The sequence below is a fragment of the Crassostrea angulata genome, chromosome 5 (genome assembly GCF_025612915.1).
Source record: "Crassostrea angulata isolate pt1a10 chromosome 5, ASM2561291v2, whole genome shotgun sequence".
Lineage (NCBI taxonomy): Eukaryota > Metazoa > Mollusca > Bivalvia > Ostreida > Ostreidae > Magallana > Magallana angulata.
In genome coordinates, this window is record NC_069115.1 from 33,979,915 (window position 1) to 33,992,817 (window position 12,903).

The 12,903-nt window shown below is 34.3% G+C and overlaps 2 protein-coding genes across 2 annotated transcripts; one reads left to right on the top strand and one right to left on the bottom strand.

Moving 5' to 3' along the window:
• Nucleotides 1-1,307: 1,307 nt before the first annotated feature.
• LOC128185352 (uncharacterized) lies at nucleotides 1,308-3,940 on the top strand. Its single transcript, XM_052854969.1, has 4 exons — nucleotides 1,308-1,506; nucleotides 2,173-2,635; nucleotides 3,259-3,403; nucleotides 3,632-3,940. The coding sequence occupies exons 1-4, from the start codon at nucleotides 1,308-1,310 to the stop codon at nucleotides 3,938-3,940; spliced, it is 1,116 nt and encodes a 371-aa protein (XP_052710929.1).
• A 6,912-nt stretch (nucleotides 3,941-10,852) lies between these two features.
• Nucleotides 10,853-12,272, bottom strand: LOC128185353 (complement C1q-like protein 3). Its single transcript, XM_052854970.1, has 3 exons — nucleotides 12,264-12,272; nucleotides 11,652-11,787; nucleotides 10,853-11,265 (listed from the first exon to the last, which is right to left on the bottom strand). The coding sequence occupies exons 1-3, from the start codon at nucleotides 12,270-12,272 to the stop codon at nucleotides 10,853-10,855; spliced, it is 558 nt and encodes a 185-aa protein (XP_052710930.1).
• Between the last annotated feature and the right edge of the window lie 631 nt (nucleotides 12,273-12,903).

Consider the following 12,903-nt stretch of genomic DNA (forward strand, 5'->3'; position numbering starts at 1 on the left):
TTCAAATCGCGCTCTAATTTTGACAAACAAAAACAGGAAAACTAAGACGTTCTTCCTTCGTTGAAGCCCGAAGAAAGAACTTTAAACAAAGACCTACATATGAAATTAATTTTACTAACAACCCAGTAGCTGTTTATTAAAAGTAGAAACAAAAAATTTAGAGCTTTGGTAGATACAGGTGCAGCCGTATCTCTAATTAGTAAGAAAATGTATGATAATCTATTTCCCCGCCCCAAGTTGTTTAATAATGACATCCCCTCTTTACAAGCAGCAAATGGCAATTCTTTAATTTCGATAGGGTATGTAAATATTTCCTTTAAGATTTCAGGGTTAACTTTAGACCACAAACTTTATGTGACAAAGGGACTGAACCGAAACATGATTCACGGTCGTGATTGGCTCAAGAAAAACAATGTTCGTTTATACTTTGATCTTGGACTCATGCGTATTGATGGCAAAGTATACGCGGAACTTAAAGAAGATTTACACATCTCAACTATTGTAAGAACTCCTAAGAAACTTATTATGAGACCAAACACGGTAACTGTATTCTATGGAAAAATAAATAACAATCTCTGGAAAAAAATGACTTGGTTGAAGTGAACAGCATAGACAATAACTGCATTATGGAAGACCCAGGACTATATTTAAAAGACGCCGTTTGTATAGTTCGAAAAAATAAGAAAGTTCCAATGATCTTCGTTAACCAAACTAACAAAAATTATAAAATTCCAAGAGGCTACATAGTAGGACGAATTACCGCATTAAAACAGAAGGAAATCTCAGAAATACAGACTACTCAAGAAATTGATGTACCTAAAAGATTTGAACACTCAATCAAAAGACTTGTGAGCAAAAACAATGATTTATTTGCAAAGAAAGACAGTGATCTTGGAGTGACTGATACTGTTAAAATGAAGATAGAAACTGGAGATCACCACCAAATAAAGAACAGACCCTACCGTGTACCCTTAAATAAAAGACAGATAATTGACAAGGCCATACTAGAAATGATGGACGCAAAGATTATTGAGAGATCACAATCGACTTGGTCATTTCCCTTAGTAGTGGTGAAGAAAAAGGACGGATCAGATCGGATGTGCGTTGACTTTAGAAGCTTGAATAAGATAGTGAAACCCGTATCATTCCCGCTACCGTTGATTGATGACATCCTATGTTTACTAGGTAAGGCAAAATATTTCACTGCACTAGACTTAAAGAATGGATATTGGCAAGTGAAATTAGAAGATTCAAGTAAAGAAAAAACGGCCTTTGCATGTCACAAAGGACTATTTCAATTCAACCGTATGCCATTTGGGTTGAGTAATGCACCAGCAGTTTTTCAGGAGCTGATGAACATAGTTCTTCAAGGACAAGAAGAGTTTGCTATCGCATACCTGGATGACATTCTTATATTTTCAGAGACACCGGAAGATCATCTTCGTCATATTCAAGACGTTTTCAATCGCCTAAGAAAGCGTGGACTAAAAATGAAGCTAAAGAAATGTAGGTTTTTCAAAGAACAGACTGAATATCTTGGTTTCATCATTGACGAACATGGCGTTACACCTGATCCAAAGAAAGTCGAAGCTATAAGAAAGTTACCAGCGCCCACTACAGTCCGAGAAGTTCGTGGCTTTATAGGTGTGTGTAGTTATTACAGGAGATTCATACCGAACTTCTCTAAGATTGAAGAACCATTGATTGACTTAACCAGAAAATATGCAAGGTTTAAATGGACGCCATGTTGCCAAAAAGCGTTTGACTTTATTAAAGAAAGTTTAACGGTAGTGCCTTTACTAGCATATCCAGATACTAATAAGCCGTACATCCTGTACACCGATGCCAACGACAATTCTATTGGAGCGTGCCTTACTCAAAAGACAGATGAGGGAGAAGATAAGCCAATATATTACTTATCCCACAAGCTGAGTAAAACTCAAGAAAAGTGGTCAAACATAGAAAAGGAGGCATTTGCAATCCATTACGCCCTTCAGAAGTTAGACCATTATTTACACGGTGCTCAGTTTACTATTAGAACAGACCATAAGCCGCTCAAGTATATCTTAGAATCTCCAATAAAAAATAAGAAAATTCAGCTATGGGCATTAAGTATTGCAGGATATAACTGTAAAGTAGAGTACATAGAAGGAAGATTTAACTGCTGTGCAGATCTCTTATCCAGATTACCGACAGTCAACCTGGAGTGTGAAGAGAAAGAACAATCAGAGCATGATGAACCAGATGTTAAGGACAATTTCTTTGAAGTTAACGTACTTAACTCCAATGCCTTTTCGCCTAAGAGATTGGCCAGATGTGAAGTTAAGCAACACGACGAATTGGTCAAACCCTTTATTGATCTACCAGAAGGAATTAACATCAAAGAAAGTCAACAACACGATAAGCAGATAAAGAAACTGAAGAATCGGTTAAATAAAGGAACAGCAACGGCAACCGGAGAAAAGAGGTTTCTGGAAATTGATGGTTTAATGTACTATCTTTCAGATGGAGACTCAGAAGGCCCAAGACTTCGCCTGTATGTACCACGTGAGTTAGAACTTTTAGTAGTGCAGCAGTATCACGACGGACTTGGACATATGGGAGTGGACAAAACATATGACGTAATCAGACAAAAGTACTACATACCAAATTTGTACAAAAGGTTACTCTCTTATATAGAAGGATGTGTAGTATGCCAAACGAGGAACAATAAGAAAAATCAACCTCCACTTCAAGAGACAGATATGCCACATTTTTTAATGGCTAAAGTAGGACTTGATCTATCAGGACCATATCCAACATCCTTGTCGGGAAACAAGTACATAATTTCTTTCATTGACATTTACTCTGGTTGGCCAGAAGCTTTTCCCGTTCCTGATAAGTCAGCTGACAATATAGTACATCTTATCTTAGAAGAAATATATCCAAGATATGGCTGTCCTCTTCAAATCCTTACAGACAACGGAACAGAAAATGTGAATAAGAAAGTGGAAGAAACTTTAAAAGAATTGAAAATCAACCATATCAAAACATCTTATTACAGCCCTCAAGGTAATGGTAAAGTAGAACGATTTCATAGACTCTACATGACGTGATGGCTAAGAAAATAACAGACAACGCTGAAACATGGGATATTCATCTTAATCAGACGTTGGCAGCCATTCGTTTCCATCCTAACGATTCGTCAAAGTTTTCCCCATATTACCTTATGTACAACAGAGATGTCGTATTACCTCTTGATATGTTAATGAAACCTAGAAGGAGATATGCGGGAGAAGACCAACACAAGATCGCCCTACAAGAACAACATAAAGCTTTCCTGCTAGTACATCGTAATATGAAGGAAGCCAAGAAGAACAAGAAAGCTCAGGCCGATAAGAAAAGCAAAGACGAAAATTTTCAGGTATGTGACCCTGTCTACCTTAAGAACAACAGGAGACAAAATAAGTTAGATATAAAGTGGCTACCATATTATCGAATCACAGAGCAGAAAGGACCAGTTAGTTTCGTGGTGAGAGATCAATTGACTGGATTAACCACCAAATGCCATGCACGACACTAAAGACTGGCAGACATTTCGCACTGGCCCCTTTCACAAACTACTGAAGATGGTGGAAGAACTCTAAAGAAGACTAACTATGTGGTGCCACCAGAAGATGAATCATTGTCGGAAGACGACGACATGCAACCAGAACCATTAGAAAGAGCTATACAGTACAAACAATGGGAAAGGGAAGAATCTTCAGACGAAGAGGATATACCCCTCGCAGAACTTCAGAGACGTATAAGAGCTAAGAAGATCATGGATGATCAGCAGTATAAACACGAAAATGATCAGACCGTAGATTCAGAATCGGATGAGACCCATGAGTCAAAACAATGTGATGAAAATAGTGGTCAAGACTATGAAATACCCTTAGATAACCAAAATGTACTCTAAGATGAAAATATGGAAATAGATGAAATAGTCCCTAAAGTAGGTCGAGGCTTCAAACCAATTCCTAAACCGCGTAAACTAATCCCTAAGAAAATAGCAAACAAAGGCATATTGAGGATTGTTTGGCTATTATGAAGCAATTACTCAATTTAGTAGTATAAATAAGTTATATTTATCGTATAATGTAGATGTAAATAATCTTGAATAAGCTTAGCTTTGTATATATTGCACGTTTTTAAAAAGACATGACAGGATGACCCCTGTGACATTAAGACATATATTGAGATACGCCGACTAGCAAACGCGGACTCAGCACCTCGGTGATTTGTATGTATATGCGGAGTTAAAGAGATTTAACATATACTCGAAATACATGAGACAGCGACTAAGTAAAGAAACAGTAAGACTAATTTTTGTACGTGATTTAAGATTATTGGTAAAAACAATCAAATTTTGCGATCAACATCTTTAGTATGGGACAAGGTTGATCAGGTTTTCATGGTTTAATGTCTTAAGACTAAACATATTCAAGTTTTCCCTATAAATTCACTTATGGCGGAATTGCCAGTAACTAATTTGCAACCCATGAAATTCTCATCTTGGGTGGGAAGCCCCCTGGTTTCATGTGTGTTTAACTTTGGCAGTAACAATAACGATAGGACTTTGTATTAAGAAACGTAAAACTATTAAAAAGTGGGGTGGTATATGCTGTGGTGGTTGCTGGACAGGTTGTCGAAAAAGGGGTAGTGACGGAGATAAGAAAGGTTCTTCCAAAGACACTGTATTTTGTTGTGTGAATCCAGAGAAATGGACCTCTAGTGACATTATTGAACTTGAACCAATCCCGAAAGAGACTAGGATCCAAGAGAGACCCCGACGGAACGGAAGACTCGAAACTCGCAAATTGACCAGCAACACTGGGACAATTTCGACCAAACTAGCACAATAATTACCTGGAGAAGAGAAAAATGAAGAATCTCCATGGACCAAATACTATTAACCGGACCCAGAGCTGGCACGTAAATACCTGGAAGAGAAGGCCGCGATGTCTACGCAACAGAGGAACGCAGGAGACGCTCCGCGAGAAGTCGTCTCGCCATCCGCGCCGCCCCTCTATCCACGGGTGCCAATGATGGATGAATAAATAAGCTGCAGCCGTGAAGAAATTGTGTATTCCTTATAAAAGCATTGTGAAGTTTAGTGAAAATTAAAAATGTGAATTGTGTAAAAGTAGAAATGTGCGTTATCTTGTGCTAATATAAGTGTCGCATTTGGTGATTCACTCTGGAGAACTTCAGGAAGAAACCGATGGACTCCGAACCTATGACGATAACCCACCCCTAAGAAGGAGGAGATATTTTGTGAACTTACAAGCATGCCTTGACTTTGTATATATAGGTGACATTAAGCTTAACCATACTTAGTATTACTTTGATGATGAATTACGATTATATTCAACTATGGTTATTTCATATTGGTCATTATTGTTATACTTTATTCATTATTGTTTTCATGATCGTAATGCGATATAATCAAACTATATACATCCTGGTTATAGATTTGTTTTTGTAGATGAATGATGTTCCAAGCCGGAGGTGGAAACATGTCACTTGTTACTATCTCTAAACATAGATGTTCTGACTGTTATGTCACTAGGAGGTTCGTCTGATCAAGGGTAGATCAAGGACGCTTTCCTATTCCGGGCGCCAGGCATTAGAAATCTCCCTTCGGGATATTTCTTTTGTTTGGGGGACGTATGTAAACAGATAGCGATGCTATGACCTTGAATTGCTAGTTTTACATAATGGTCACTAGGATCTTTATGTGTACCTAGGTACTGCGCACTGAATGGTGTTAATAATAATTAACAGAATGAACTCTGTGACTTTTGTAGCAATGCGTAGTAGTCCTAAATGATGTTATAAAAACAGGTGAATAATACGGGCATAATAATATCCAAATTGAGAGTTTATAAATAAGTGACATATTTGGTGATTCTGTGTCTGCAACGATAGCTCTGGTACTCTTTATTGAGTCATGTATTGTGTATTCTATATATTAACCTTTGTAACCTTTTATGCCATGTATGAATGAATTAAGAGTACATTTTGTAAGTGATGCCTCATACTAGGTGGGGGACTCCGGAACACCAGGACTCGGAGACTCAAATCCTATATCCAGACTCTTTGATTGGCAGTTTTGACGGTTTTGTTACTATATTTAGAAATAAAATATTAATCTTAATTTTGAACACTAAATGTTCACTCATGATCGTCGTAAATGGGCCGAACTAGTCAGAACTGTCCATCATAAGTAAAATGTTATATATACCCATGTAAAATGATGTTGAACAGATTTAGACACATTCCGCTTATAGAGAGACTCCTGATTTGGGCTGCTATTAGCTGATGTAATTGTAACTATACGATCACGCTTAATAAAACCGCTTGAGAAAGAAATACTGGACTTGTCATCACTAAGTTTGAGCTGACCCTCAATTGGATCCTTAAGACAGAAGGCTTACATGTTACAAGGCCAAGTAAATGACTTGTAGTAGTTTGATTGCACAACGTATGAATTATCATGAAAGTTTGAAATTGTCTGCAAGCCCTTATAGGGGTTTTCGTATTGGCATGTATTATTAGCTCTAATGATTCCTTTTGGAAAATTTTTACTAAGCCTATTCACATTCATGGGTTGAAATATTGCCTTTGAAGGTTGCTTACATAATGAAAACTACAAAATGAGGAATATCTAAAAAATTAAAAAAAAAAAAACATCAAAAGCTTGCCATGTATATATCTGTTATATTTGGCTAAATATTTTGATTACACAGCTTACGAACCCTGATTGATTCAATGTTTTAACCTTTTTCTAAAATATATTTTTCTCAATTTTAGATGACTATTTCAAATGTCACGGAAGAGCAAAACCTTCAAAGGACTACGAACGATAGCATTGTCTAGCCGCCTAACTTAACATTTTTGAAAATTGTCTTATTCAAGTTATTTTTTATAATAGTGTAAACATTTATATGTTTTTTCATTAAATATAAATGATTTGGTCAAACAAAGAGAGATATCTTTGAATTTTGGATTAAAACAGCTCATTTCATAATAGAAAATAACGGAAAACGGAAATGTTTTTATAACACCCCTCCGTGAAACAAAACAATTCCTTTCGAGGGGATTTATATATTGTTATTAAGCATATTCATACCAAAAGGTTTGTTGTTTCACAGTGAGTGGGGACATATGTCTACAGACCGAAATACATTCCAAAAAACGAATTTTGCTTTGTAAATTTTTGAAAAATAATTAACAGATATGAATTAAAAAGAAATTTTACTTTAATATAAAACGTTAACATGTATGTGATTATTAAGTTTTTAAGCACATATTGCCCGTTAAAAAATATTTTTCTCATAGAGACCGATTTCGATGAAATTTTTTTTAGACCCCCCCTTAAGCAAAACTTGTTTAAAAATTATAAATTTGACTAGAATTTTTATTTCAATATAAATCAATTAGGATTTGATTACACATTTTAGTAGAAAACTTAGTTTTAGAATATCTGACAGAAATTCCAACATATTTGGATGCAAAATCATGGTTAAAAGTATTCGATTAGCTCGCTCGCTAGTGAAATGTAAGGGAATGGGAAACGATATGGATTGTAGCGATACGGAATTGAATTTATCAAATGAAGAAGGAAATAATAAGGCTGACAGTAATGCAACAAAGCTATATTCGAAAATGGGTTTCGTTCACAAATGAAAGGAAAATTAGTGCAATTCAAGTTCCTGTAGATCAAGTCCTTAAGTTTATGACTGAACTGTATGACTTGGGGTTAGGATACAGTGCACTTAACACTTCAATATCTTCTTTGAGAGCGATAGCAATTTCTAGTGATGTTTTGCAATAAATAGGAAAGCATACATTAGTTATTAGATTTTTAAAGTGTACGTTTCATTTTCGGCCCATTGAACTAATTTATTCCAAGAAATGGGAAGTTACTTTGAATGTATTGACTAAAAAAATTCACCTTGAACAAAATTGTTAAAAGATCTGTCTTTAAAACTATGTATGTTAATTGCATTTACTACTGCTGCTAGATGATTTATTGAATTTAGATGGAATTGAGAGTGTAGCAATGTATACAAGTTACCGTGTAAAGGTCTTTTGAAGCAGGATAGACCTGGGTATCATACAAAGTTTTTAGAAATGAGAGCTTATCCACCAAATTGATGATAATGTGTGATTATGTGTTAAAAGAATATCTGATGAGAACAAGTATTATTAGAAAAGATTGTACATATCTGCTTATCAGTTATGTGAAACCGCATAACAGTTTGCAGGGACACGATTTCAGGATGGCTTAAAGCTTTAATGAGTAAAGCAGGTAGAGATATAAAGAAGTTTTCAATTCATAGTATAAGAACTCATTTAATATTTATTAGTTTGACGAGGTATTGGCGCTTCTGATTGATAGAAAAATGTTGTTGATACCTGCATTAATTTAACAGTATTACTAGAACGGGAATGACCAAAATAAACACTGTCAACAAAATGTAAAGTTTTGTCTGTCTAATTGTGAGCAAACAAAATGCAACTTTATAAATATAAAATCAAAGTACTGAAGAACTGACGGGAGTTGATTTCGTCGATGTTTATTTATTTTAAAATCAATGATATGTTATTTTGCATGACAAGTACACGTAGTTTCTTATTTGTATTTGAATTACGCACATTTTTATTATATGAATTTTTGGACTTTTTCGACAAGAATGTCGAGAAACCCCCATATGAATCATGTTATATAATATTTAAAGATAAAATTAATTCAATCAAACTATGTATCAGTAATAGAAATATTTCTCGAAAATTGTTTGGATCCAAGCGATATTGAACTCTAGTCTCGTTCAACCAAACGCTCGGCTGACACCGTAAATCTCCGTCAAGTAAGAGAGACTCTCTGCTTGTCGGAGATTTACGGAGACATCCGAGCGTCGAGTTGAACGAGACTATATTGAACTCTGGCGTAGGAATACATACGATTACAAAAAATATCTAAATTGTTCGTACCATTTAAAATATGACTTTTTTCAAGGTATTTATAAATAAGTTTCCTTGAAAAACAATGCTTTAGCATACATTACATCGAATTTATCAATTATTTTCAAGAACTAAGTCTTCTGAATCTCAGCAGCGATGATTTGTGCTGAGGTCCAAACACTGTTTCACTTTCGGTTTGTCCGAGTAACTGCATAGGAGAGTTGATTAAAATCAACTCCCAAAAATATATAGTTTAGCCTTCAAAAATACAAAATATACATTATTTAATTCACTAAATAGAAAATTAGGCGTCTTCTGACGATTTTGTCTGTTGATGGTCAAGGATCACCATTTACGGCGAGGAATTCAATTTCAAGAAGTTCCAATTTTTAGGAATAATTATAATAAACATATAGGCCTATACACTTTTACGGCAACACTGCTGTTTAAATTTGCTAACAATAAATTTTAAATTATCACACGTACATGATCGGTCATCAGAATAACCATCGTAAAGCAAAGCTATGAGTAGCGCTCAACTCCTTCAGCTTATTCCATGCGGCAGATATACCATTTTAGTACCTCACTGGCTATCACGTTACCACAGCATTTACAAAAAGTGGACAATATACTATTCTTTGTCGATATATCAACTACTTTCGTCCACGATCGTGTGTCCTTGCATCATGGTTATGCCCAGTTGCATAGTCTAGCGATCTAACTCACATTAAAACCAGTATTAACGAATTTTGCTGCACAGTGAATAATATCACTAGCGATTGCGTGTATTTCCTTTTCGTATTTAATTCAGCCGAGTCAAATTTCAACTCTTTTCGGATTTAAGGTGGAATAACACTTCATCACAAAATGGCTGACCGCTGATCGAAACGACATTTCGTTTTATCAAAAGGATTTTATTGACTGCAACACATGACTTACTCCATAGCCGAGTGGATAGAGTGTCGGGCTTGTGATCCTTACATCCCGAGTTCGATTCCCGCAGGGGCTTTTGTTGTTACTTAGTGAAATAATTATTTTAGATATTAATTTTTTATCCCCAAACTGCAAATTTTACACTTCTTTGACATATGTACAATTTATTTATCATTATATGTTTCATTATCAAATAATGTCCTGTTAATTTGAGTGACTTTTTCCAGGTGTGTTATTCCACCTTAATCCATTTAATGCAGCTCAATAGCTCTGCGTCAGCTGCGTTGCGTTGAACTTGGGATGAAATCAACGCACTTTGACAAACATCAAAATATGTTTTTTTTTGCAACCAAGTTAACGGACTTTAAAATGCAATATCAATAAACTCTTCAACTGTTGTTTTTTATGTGTAAATTAATGAGCTACATTAGCATATGAAGAGTAAAACTCTTTTATCGACAAATTGCTTTAATTTCAGGTAAACCAAAACGGTCATGGTTCTTTTCTGAATATCTCATTAGTTCAAACTAGGTCAAAATAATTACCTATCATAATTTAGAGTCTCAAAAGTTTCGAACGAACACTGTAATTATTTGTTTTCAAACTGCGTTTATATAGAACTTATCAACAGACTTAAGAAAAACCAAACCTTCATTTACAAAGGATTGTTAAGTACATTTAAATGTTTTAATATCGATTCTACGTAAAAACTAATATCTTATATAGGGACCGGAAACGAAAAGTAGTTCGGTTTTTAATATTTATATTGCATACCTGGATATACGTTTGTCTACAAAGTAGAAACACACTTTATCAACACTATAACAGCAGAAAAAAAGAGACAAAAAGCCTTTATATAACTAGATTTTTATGGAAATTGAAGTAAATACATATATATTTTTAGAACTTTTCATAATGTTTCAAACATTTAATGGATTAAAAAACCCGAAAAATGCGAGTGGAAACAGCATCCTCTCAAAGAATGTAATCCGGACCCTGCATCAGTTTGGACAAATATTTCGTCACCTGGTTTCAATGTTATAACCACGACCTCGGTTCTTTTCAAATAGTAGTCATGGTTCTGATCAAAAAATAGATACCCGACAGTAATCCCATTTTTCTTTAACAGAAGGTGGAGCTGGTGGTCACCTGATTTTGGCGCAGCTGATCCTACTACTGAAAACATGAAATTGCCATGAACAGGCGCTCGAAAAACACCAGTTGTATTGCTGTATGCCCCACCGACATTTGTAATTACATCATCGAAGACAACGATACGACCATCAGCAGGATTGTCTAGATTTGTGCTTAATTGGCTCATAAAAACAATGGAAGTTGATGCTAAAAAAGAAATGAAAATAGATTTAAAAAAAAGATAAAACAGATTTTTCACACGTACTTAAAATTCAAAATCAAAAACTGGCATATGGCATTGTTTGAAATTTTTCTAAAGGTGTACATACAATGATGCACAACAGATGAGAATAGGAATTTCTATTTAACGTAAAAATAAACAAATATCAGCTAGTTTCAAAACATGTGAAACTAGTTGTAAAAGGGTATATAGACGGGTCATAGTACGAAAAATTGAGCTCAATAGAACTTAAAGGTAGATACAAATGTATATGAATCGCTGACTCTCTTTTTTAGAGTTGAAGATTTTTTAGGCCTATACTTTTCCGTCAAGAACTAAGATACCCGAGTATAATAATTTTTATTATACATACATGACTTTGATTCCAAAGAGGCAACTTTATTCTTCAATTCCACAATATTTGCTTGGATTTCCTGAATTTCACTATAGAGTGTACCATCATTGATAAGCAACCTTTCTTCCAATGCTGTTACAATTAATAAAAAAGACTTTAAAAAAGATATAAAAATAGATAATTTCATATTTTTGTCTACTCCAAGAGATCGGTATAAAGTAATGTTCCCAGTAATGTAACATGGGCATTTAAATACAACCAGATCTTATCTGCTCACTAAACTATCTGCATAAACCAAAATCTTGAACTCAATGTCTGTTCATGATCTAGAAACAGACACGATTTTCTTGATCTTTGAACTTGTTACATGATTTTATCTTTGTTGCACAAATCTCTCTCTCTCTCTCTATCTCTCTTTATATATATATATATTTATATGTATAAATATATTTATCTATTTATTCATTTATTTATTTAAAGATAAGTGGCTTTTATCAATGATCAGCTCTTATAATTTGAGAATTATTACTGTTATTATTCTCGATGTCATCGCTGTTGTTTTCTCGTTAACATTAATTTGCCTGCACGTATTTGAGGACCTGCGATGGACAACATAATAGTTAATCTCACCGGGTGCATCTTGTAATCAATAGAAATCCAATATATGCAAACATTATTGTATAATCACTGGTACTATAATCCATATAAGTATGTGATCTGATAAAAAAAGATAATAGTTTTTAACTTAAAAACAGCATTTATCATGATTGGTGGGTAAGTGTTGTAACACTCTTATTTGATTTGTATTGTGTGTTCTCTTTAAAGAAAACAATTCCAATAAAACAGTTTAGTTTTGAGATCATTGTTAATCAAAATTTTAAATTTTTAAAAATTGTCTTTCTTTCAGCGAGTTTCTTGTCTTGTTTTATATGGGTTTTCTATTATTTCTGCAATAATAATTTTATGCTTTAAGTTTTTTTTTCCTATAAGCCTTTGCTTGATAAACGACTTGCACATATAACTTAGTTATCTGTCTTCATTACATCTCCAGTCTTAAGTCATATGTTCAAATTGAATATGGTTGTAAAGTGATATTTTTTTATCAGAAAACTTAATGTGAAAACAAAAAGATGTGTGTATGATAAAGAGTAGTTCTGAAATAACAGTTGTTTAAATTGAATGGGTTGGTATAAGAATATTCCTTATTTAGAAAACTTTTATTAAAACGAAACAAATATGTAGTTTTGAAAGAACGATGTTTTAAATGTTT